Here is a 10,199-nt window from a genome sequence, read left to right on the forward strand (position 1 = left end):
TATATTTCAAGCTTGGTGTTAAGGTATATTTCGGACTTTCTAGTTCAACTATATCTACGCCAATCACAAAACCGGTCCAGAAAGCTTTGTTTTTTCCCCCTTTACTAGCTAGTGTCAATTCTAGGTACGTGTTTTGTTTCTTTCAGTGAAAATTTCTTGTTACTTAAAGTATGAATAAGACCCTCCCTAGAAATGGGGTGATTTGTCCTCCTTTTTTATTCATTTTCCTTTTCACTTTGTAATTTTCATTCAAATAAAAATACATCGTACTCTGATGACATTTTTGTCTTCTTGAGTCAAAAGCTGAAGAGTGGTGTTGATCAAGTTTTTTGTGTTCGAGAAACTCAAGAAAATAGTACCAGATGATGAAGATTATCTTAATGATACTTCTGCTTCTTGTTACTATATTTTGCCCCGGTCCAATCATGAATCCATCATTTGATCGCAAGACAGTATTGTGCATCAAAGGAAATAATCCATCAACAAATCTTATGTTCCTTCAATATGGGTGCTTAAATCTCTCAAGTTTACTCAATTATTTTACAAAACCAAAGCAAGAAGTAGGCTTCCAAAACTCATTATTTTGCACGTTTCTATTCGGTTTGTGATTATTAGGCTTATTTAAGTATAAAACAACTTATGATATATATGTTCCCTCCGATCCTAAATATTCCTAAATGTAAAACTCATTTTGTAGTTTAATACAAAACATAAAGAAGTTTCATTGGGAAAACTAATCCAACAATACTTGTAGTTTTAATATGATTTTGAATTCCTTCAGTGAGCAGTTTAGCAACAAACTCTTCAATTCCCCAACATCTCTCCCTCCACCAGTCTTTCAGAATTCTGGAGAGTTGGGCGATACCATCTTGGAGGAGTTTTTGGATTTAATAATGGCTTTGTATAATGGAAACAAGCAAACGTGGATAGTTACTTTTATTGCCTGTGTTTTTGTCACAAAAAAAAAGAGGTAAAGAATAATATGGCAGCAGCAAATAATTTCTCATATGGCATATTCTTTATCGAGTTGATTTCAGTAAGCTGTGGGAGGGGGGAGGAATCTTGACTGTAAGAACTAACGGTGCAAATGGTGATTTATAAGCCTTTAAAATGTAAGGGCCGCACTAAAAAAAGAGATAAATTATAAGCAATTTCAAATTAATTTTTTACTCTATCATTTATTATAAGGTTCAAGTAATCGAAGTGCATGACTTAATAAAACTATTAAAATTAGTCAAAAGCAGGAAATATATTTTTTATTTCAAATATATCCTTGCTTAAAAGTGGCTAGTTGAGACTTAAAGAGAGAGAGAGAATGTTTTGGGAAAAAAATAATGAGTATATTAATGAAGGGCAAAATGGTAAAAATATATTTTATATTTAAAAGGGTATTTTGTACCAAGAAATGAATCAATGCAAAGATTTGAATATTATAATAAGGGGTGGATGAAGTGTAATCCACTCGCACACTCTAAATATTTCAAATTACTCCAAAGCCCAAATAGCCTGTTTGTTGGCCATTTTCTCATCTTTTGTATTAGTCTCTAAATGGCTTTTTTGATCCATATGATTATTGGGCCTTTTTCATGATAGTAAACCACAATGAGCTTTAAGATTCAGTACAACTCTGTTTAAGAGTACTACTTTGCTTTCACTTTTAGAGATGGCAAACTGTCTTTGTAAAATATCTGTGAGTTTTGGTCCTTTTGGAATACTTTAGAGTTTCTTCTCATTCTCAAAGGGAAAAACCACCTACATCTTCCAAAGATTTGCAGCCTCACAAGGAAAATACTATCTCCAGTCTTTAATATGGTAGCTAAAAACTAATTTGCAAATATCAAGAAAATTAGTTTAGCTAATTATTTATAGTAGATATGTGTTATCTTTTTTAAAATATTATTAGTAATAATGTGTATTGAAACAATTATTGTAATAATCATATATATTACTTTGCGGCAAAATAGATAAATATGAGAAAAAAATAAATTGGAATCTTATATTTATGACTAAAATGAATATCCAACTAGTTCTTATATTAAAAACAAAAGATTGTATATGGTTTATGAGTTCAAGGGGTTTTCCTATCTAGTAAAGTTAGCATTTAGAAATTAGACTCTTGAAGAGGGTGCGTTGTCACGTGTCTTTTATAAGTGAGTTCTCCCAGCTCATAGGCTAATTTGTTGGAATTGAATTTTTTATTTTAGCTGGCACTTTGTTCCTCTTTCTTTGAATGTGAATCCGAGGAATAAATTGGAAATTAAGAGAGCAATGCTCTGGTCTTCGCCTTCTTCCATTGGCTTCCAAAGCGAAGCAACGTATAGTAGGGGAGTCATGAGTCGTGCAGCCTAGAACACGATGATAAAATAAAAGCAAGTCTTTCCAAAGTCTTTTTGGGGTTTGCTCACATATACATACTTTATAAAGGTAAAATCGAATCTAACAAAGCATCGAGGTAGGGTCACATGGTTCTGTCCTTCAGCAAAGTGGAAGACAGTAGTTCCGTCCGTAACACGGTTTGAAACTTAAACGCGCAAAGACTGAAGAAAAGAGAAGACTTGAGCTCACTCCCACCATTTTTATTTCTCATTTTTTCTCCATTTTTCTTTCTATAAAATTTGCTGGATCGGGGTGTTTGGTTTAGTTTTTCAAAAGTAATTTTATATAGTGTTTGAGATAAGTATATAAGAGGAGTTTTGTTTTGATTTACATGAAAGCACTTTTTTTAAGTGCTTCTAAGGTATTTCAAATGCCGGGCATAGCCACTTGCTTAATGATAGAAAATGATTTCGCATGGTCGGATGCAATTTGATGGATTTCCTAATGAAAAATTCTCTTGCATAGTATTGGTGAGAGTGCTCTTTAATATTTTGCCCAAATTAGGCATTGATCTTCTCATACTTCAGAGAACTAGGTGAATGAGATTGGGTTCCCATCTTCCTCTTAAATCTGGAAATAATTTGATTTAAATGAGCAAAGTATCACAAATTACTCTTCATATTCATATATAAACAATTATCCTCCCTCATTCGCAAACATATTTATGCTTGACATTTCCTCCCCATTATTTTGCACTATGTTTGATAATTTTAAGTGGCATGAGCGGCAAGCTAGAGATATGATTTAACAACTCATCAATGAGTAAACAATGTAAAAAGAGATATGATTTAACAATGTAAATAAGTAAACAAATAAATAAAGGCATTAATTAATGAGTGACAAAAGCGTACGTTTGATTTTTTTTAATTTTATATAATGCTTCAGCTTGATCCTTTAATTTTAAAAAAGTATATTTTTATTATTTTAATCTTGAAATCATTAAGTCTTAAATGATGAATTTTTGCAACAATTATGATTATGTTAAAAATTAAACTTGATATGATAGCATTTAAAAATGTTTTATCAATATTTAATATCACAATGTCTTTTTTTTTTGTTAACAGTTATGGGGTTAAAGAATAAAAATATACTTTTTAAAGTTAGAAGATTAAACCAAAAGGACCTTGTATAAAGTTAAAGAAGTAAAAGAATTTTTTTTAATTAATTAATTGTTTATTTTTACCGGGGAATACATCATTAATTAATTGCTACATTGGAATATGGTCTTTAAATTTGGCCCCGGGCTTTTTCTAAGCATTTGAAGTTTCAATTGGCTAGTAACACAAGATAAAGATAGAATTCTTACTAATATTGAAGAGCGAGAAGACGGATGGCTCTTGATAGTAATGTGCATCTTTGGATATGTGGTGAAGTCCATGGAAATGGTAATATTGGAACTCGCTTTTTTTTTTTTTTTTTCTTTTTCTTTCATTTTCCATATTGGCATGCCTCGCAAGGGAAGTATAGATATATATTCAAGATGTTTTCCTATTTAATACTTCCTCCACTCCTATTTATAAGCTTTAAATTTGTGGAGAGATGTGATTCATTTTATAAGCTTTATTTTGGGTTTGTTTAATCATTTAATGCATTTTTTTTTCAATTTTGCTCTTAATTTATTGTCCCTCCTTTGTCATGCTCTCTCATTACATTTTCTCGTATTGGTCTATTTTCTCATTTATTACAGAGACATATTTAAAAATAAAAATATACTTTTAACCTATTTATTGATTTTAACTAGTTTTAATTAACTTTTCACTATACGTAAATAAGTTATTTGAAGCTCATAATAAGGACTCGATGGAGTAACTTAGTTTTTTTTTGAATTTTTGTTGATACAAAAAAGTTTAGGCGAGTTGAATCCTGGGAATTCAATAGGGTTAATACATGCCTTTAAACTTAGAGTGCTTATAGAGTTCCTTACAGATCACCCACCAATAAGGTCTTTATATCAGCAGTGAGATTCGAGCTCATGATCTTGTGAGTTATGAGTCGACTCCTTACTAAATTGACCAACTCTTGTTAGTTAGTTTTTTTAAGAATTGAACTCTCAAAGAAAAATGTTGTTATGAGTCCCACACTTACGAGTCATCTCACCTAATATATTAGCCTTTTATAATTGAACTCGGCCTTGAAAATTATGATAGGTTCCTCCATCTTTGAATGTGAATCCAGGGAATATGCTGGAAATTAAGAGAGGGATGCTCTGGTTTTCCCCTGCTCCTATTAAGTCTTATGACAAAAAAAGTAAAAAAGAAAACCCATTAAAGCACTGACACAGGGTCACATGGTTCTGTCCTTTAGCAAAATGGAACAGTGTAGTCCCGTCCGTAACACGGTTTCAAATGTGAATTCCCAAAGACTGAAGAGAGGACAAAGACTTGAGCTCATTCCCACCACTTTCCTTCTCGCTGTTTCTCCATTTTTCATTCTATAAAACTTGTACCAGGCTGCTGGGCTTCATCTTATATCAGGCCGGTTGGAATCGAACAAATCTTTCGATATTATTTCCTCTTTCAGGTTTTTACTTTCTCCCTTTCTCCTTTCTACATTTATGATCGCCAAAATGACCGTTTTAGATCTGTGAAATTTTGCTTTGAAATTATGCGTGAAGAGTGAATGAATCTTGCGATAAGAAGAACCTGGTCTGTTGATGTTTCTATTATATCTTGTTTTCTTCAGTGAAATGGATTGTTTCTGTTATAGATCTTCCAGCATTTTGTGATGTTGAATTTTCACTTTATTTGTTTTAATATGCCCAATGCCTATCTCAAGGCTTGGCATTGGACTGATTGCTGCACTGTTTGTTAAAGCTCCTATTATATATGTATTATTCTTTCTTTTTTTGTGTTTTTACTTTTGTTTGAGTTCAGATTCCAAATCCTTGTGATGGCGCGTGGTGCTGATGGAGTTGGGTGTTCTTCAAGCTCTTCTGGTTCAACTAAGAGAAGGAAGTATGATGTGTTTTTGAGTTTTCGAGGGGAAGATACTCGGAAAGATTTTACTGATCATTTGTATGCTGCTTTAAAACGCCGAGGATTAAGAACTTTTAGGGATAAAAACTTGAAAAGGGAGAATATATTAATCCAGGTTTAGTACAAGCAATTGAAGAATCTCGTTCTGCAATTGTCGTGCTCTCTCCACATTATGCTTCTTCAACTTGGTGTTTGGATGAGCTTCAAAAGATCCTGCATTTAAAGAACAGACAAGTCTTGAAGTATTTCCATATTTTACCATGTAGATCCATCCATGTAGGAAACAAGAGGGAACTTTTGCAGAGGCATTCAGAAAGCATGAACAAAGATTTGCACAACACAAAATGAAGGTGTGAAAGTGGAGGGATATTTAGAAAAAGTTGCTGCTATATGCGTTTGGGAGTTAAACGACGGGTAATTTCCACTTCTCTTAATAGTTACCATGTCTTTTCTTGTTGAAAATTAAGGACATTGATATTCAAATATACTCTAAACTGTAAGATTAGCCACATCCTCTGTTATTGAGGAGATTGTAGGATCTATTCACCTAGGGATAGGATGTGTGGTCTTGGGCGGGTGACTAGGTCCCTCCCTAAAATAGGTAGGGGGTAAAACGTATTATAAATGTCATTTATTAAAAAAAATCCTTTAAATTTACCTTATTACATTGACCTTTTATCTATTTTTAAACACATACACGCAAGTTTAATTTAAATCCTTAACTTTGTTAAGAATATTTTAAAATGATATTTTTTAATTAAATTTGTACTGGAATGATATTTATTTACTAACTTATTTTTCATCACACTAGATTCCTAATTTTTGATAAAATTATTTTGAAGAATTAAGTGTTTTCTTTTTCTTTTTCTTGATTTTTCTCTTGCAAATAATTATTTTTCTAATGTTTTAATTTCATTGGGTAAAAGCTTAAGTAATTTAATTAGCATAGATATAAAAAAACTTAATTAAGAATTTTAGTAATTTCTTTAATAAATATATACTTGACTAAACGTGTTTATCAATTCAGCCCAACAAATATATTTGCAAATTTATAAATGTTTATTACAAAAATATGTTTAAAAATTTTAGGTTACAAATTTATTTTATTTATATAGTCTGTTAAACTTATATCATTTGTTATATATGATGAATAATATACGCATTTGAAACATAATCTTAGCCGTTTAAAAGAAATCTAAATAAATACATGTACTAAAAAAATTATACAATTTCATTAAATAATCAAAATTAATAATTAATAAATTTTATAACAATCTAGAAAGTTTGAAATTATATGAATTAGAATTATTTTCTATTGTATGAAAAATTATGTTTTTGACAAATATAAATATTTAAATAATTTTTTATGTCAAATAGAGTTACTTTGGATAAAATAAAAGTTTCAAAGTTAAATTTAACATTCAATTAACAATTGAATAAACTAATGATTGAACAGATAAAAATAACATATGAGGAAGGTTTATATATATTTTTGAAATAAAAATAATATTTATGTACGTAATTGAAGTAAAATAGAAAGTTAATTAATGTTTTTGCCCTTTTATCTAATTGTAGACCTTTGTTTATATTTCTTGGTAAAATAGACTTGTAGGACTGTATTGGCTGTAGATGATTTAAGTTTTCGACTTGAACTCAATTAATGATTAATGATAGAATTCTGAAGTGGACATTTTCTTGAATATACACTTGCACACAAACAGTATATAGTAAAATTACAAAATAATTATTATTATGTAATATTCAACCATTAAAAAATTAATATTAAAAATTGATAATTTCTCTAAATTTTGAAATTCGTTGTTTATTAATAAATAATGAATAATTAATATAAAAAAAATTGATAGTTGAAAACGTTACTAAATAGCGTTAGATTCGAACTTGTAATCTGACAACGTTTATTGTGAAAAGGTGCTCAAATAAAATTAAAAAAAAAAAAAGACGTACTACCAGAAAAGAGAAACTCAAACTATGATGTGCTAATTAAATGATTTGAATATCTAGGAGCTATTAAAGCGTGTGGACAAATAAACATAACCGTCTATGTCTGTAAATACCAGAGGCAATGTACAACTCTTCTATAAATGAAATTATTGCCATTTCCACTAATTTAAACTAAATTTCATGGTAAACTTAAAACTGCTAAATTTGTGGTCATGTTTTCTTTACATCTCACATTACCTGCTTTTTTTTAAAATTGTTTATGCATAAAAATTTAAAATTCAGTTGACTTAAACGATCACGCTATTTTCATGTAAAAAAGATCACTTTATAATTTTATTTTCATATGCAGGTATGAAGCAGAATTCATTGAAAGCTTTGTTGGAGAAATGGAGTCAAAGTTGCTTGATAAATCAGCATCTAGTCTTGGCAGGTTAATTGGAATTGAACCAAAATTAGATAAATTGGAGTCAATCGTGGAAAGTGAATCAAAAGGAGATGGGTTTATAGGAATATGGGGCACAGGAGGTGCAGGGAAAACAACTCTTGCTAGAGCCTTTTATGAGCGAAAGCGCAGAAACTTTGAGAATCATTGTTTTCTTCCTAATATTAGAGAGGCATGTGAAAAAGATCGTTTGATTTCATTGCAAAGAAAACTTCTTTTTTCTTTAGATAAAAGGAGTATGGAAGTGACTGATTCTTATGAAGGAATGGAGTTAATAAAAAGCAAGTTGACCAACAGAAAAATTCTACTTGTCCTTGATGATGTGAATCATATTGAGCAACTTGAAAATTTCACTCCAAGGCAAGGATGGTTCAGCAAAGGGAGCATAATAGTGATAACAACAAGGGATAAGCATTTGCTATCATCATATGGTGTATCTGATAGTGCTATATATGACATTGAATTCTTGACTGATAGTGAGTCCCGTGAACTTCTCATTCAAAATGCCTTTAAAGAAGGGCAACCTGATGAAAATTTTTTGAAACTTGCTACAAACGTCATTGAATATGCTGGAGGCCTTCCTTTAGCAATCAAAGTGTTAGGTTCATTTCTTTGCAAAAGGAAGATAGAGGAATGGGAATATGCACTGGCTAAGTTCAAGAACTATCCTCCAGAGGACATTTCGAAGAACTTGAAGTGAGTCTTCACGGATTAGATGATCAGGAGAAAACCATATTCTTGGATATTGCTTGCTTTTTCAATGGGATGGATGAAGATCATATCATACACATTTTAGAAACGTTCGATAAGGATCTTCACACAAAAATTGGAATAAGGGTTCTTATTGAGAAATCACTAGTAATTAATTATGAAGGGCGTTTGTGGGTGCATGAAATTTTGCAAAATGTGGCTAAGCATGTTGTCTATCAAGAATCACCTGGTGATGCCAGCAAGCGTTCTAGGATATTGTCCTTGGATGATGCCAATCATGTATTAGGAGGAAATAAGGTGACATTCCAAAGTTCTTGTGTTTGTGCACTCTTATAATAATTTATTGCATGACTTTTATACATTTTTACCTTGACTTGTTTTATAGGGAACAGAAGCAACCCGGGGAATAATGCTAACATTAGAAAAGTCATGTGATGCATTTTGGCATCCTGAAGCCTTCTCAAAACTGAGTAATCTCAAGTTACTTATCATTTCAAGTCGCTCACATGTTTCACATTGCCAATTGAATCTTCAGCATGGACTCAAGTCTCTTTCCAAAGAGTTGAAAGTCATAGAATGGGAGGGCTATCCATTATTTTATTTCCAAGTCAACCTCAACTCAATCAACTTGTTGTGCTAAAAATGCAGCATAGCAAGTTAAAAAACTTTGGAGAGGAACACAGGTAATCACAATCCTTTTATTTAAATTGTTTGTCCATAATTTAATAAATTATAATTATAATTATAATTAGTCTCTGGTTTTGATCTATTCTTTCTTTTTCTTTTTCCCTTATTGTTAGTCTCTTCGAAGCTTAAGTCCATTGATCTATCTCATTCAAAATACCTCATCAAAACCCCAAATTTTGATGGAATTCCTCATCTTGAAAAGTTGATTCTTGAAGGGTGTTCTAACTTGGTTAAAATTCACCAGTCTCTTGGGCAACACAAGAAACTTGTCACTGTTGACTTGAAAGATTGCAAAGAAGTTAAAACGCTTCCAGAAAAATTTGAGATGAATAGCTTGGAGACTTTTATTCTATCGGGTTGTTCAAAAGTTAGAAAACTTCCTGAGTTTGGAAAAGATATGACATGTCTATCGAAGCTTGATTTAGAGAAGACTGGTATAGCCAAACTACCTCAATCACTGGGCAATTTGATTGGTCTCGTTGAATTAAATTTGACAAACTGCAAAAAGCTGGTCTGTCTTCCATGTAGTGTTAGTAAGTTGAAAGCTCTGAAAGTTATCAAAATTTCTGAATGCTCAAAGCTTTCATGGCTGCCAGAGAATTTGAATGAAAATGAAGCTTTGGAAGAGCTGGATTTGAGTGGGATTACAAGGGTTATCATTTAGTGACTACAATAGCGAAGCACAATCTTCATCATCATGGAGTTGCTTATCCCTTCTTCAAAGGCCTTCAAGCTCAAAAATTTTTGTTTTTGCCGTCTTTGTCATCATTGAAAATTACGTTTAAGAAACTGCAATCTCCATGATGGATCACTTCCTGATGACATCAGCATGTTATCATCATTGGAAATTTTAGATCTAAGTGGAAACGATTTCATTGACTTACCATCTGGCCTCATTTCCAGTCTTTCGAAGCTTAAGGGTATTTGTCTCTGGAGTTGCCCAAGGCTTCGGTCTTTGCCGCAACTTCCGTCAAATCTATTTAATATAGGGCTGAAGGTTGTTCATCAATGAAACATTACGGATGTGCAGATCAATTATGGGATTT

The 10,199-nt window shown here is 31.6% G+C and overlaps 2 protein-coding genes across 2 annotated transcripts; both read left to right on the plus strand.

Annotated features, from left to right (window-relative positions):
* Positions 1-5,753: 5,753 nt before the first annotated feature.
* LOC114727622 (TMV resistance protein N-like) lies at positions 5,754-8,455 on the plus strand. The gene is made up of 2 exons (XM_028914312.1): positions 5,754-5,765; positions 7,663-8,455. Exon 2 carries the CDS (start codon positions 7,700-7,702, stop codon positions 8,453-8,455), a length of 756 nt encoding a protein of 251 aa, XP_028770145.1. The 5' UTR covers positions 5,754-5,765; positions 7,663-7,699.
* A 547-nt stretch (positions 8,456-9,002) lies between these two features.
* LOC114727623 (TMV resistance protein N-like) lies at positions 9,003-9,817 on the plus strand. The gene is made up of 2 exons (XM_028914313.1): positions 9,003-9,012; positions 9,267-9,817. Exons 1-2 carry the CDS (start codon positions 9,003-9,005, stop codon positions 9,815-9,817), a joined length of 561 nt encoding a protein of 186 aa, XP_028770146.1.
* Positions 9,818-10,199: the final 382 nt, after the last annotated feature.

The sequence above is a fragment of the Neltuma alba genome, unplaced genomic scaffold, assembly GCF_004799145.2.
Source record: "Neltuma alba isolate B1F8T4 unplaced genomic scaffold, ASM479914v2 tig00012499_pilon, whole genome shotgun sequence".
Lineage (NCBI taxonomy): Eukaryota > Viridiplantae > Streptophyta > Magnoliopsida > Fabales > Fabaceae > Neltuma > Neltuma alba.

Excerpts from the sequence above, each read along its gene's own strand:
- LOC114727622 (XM_028914312.1), top strand. The coding sequence starts at position 7,700 with ATGGAGTCAAAGTTGCTTGATAAATCAGCATCTAGTCTTGGCAGGTTA.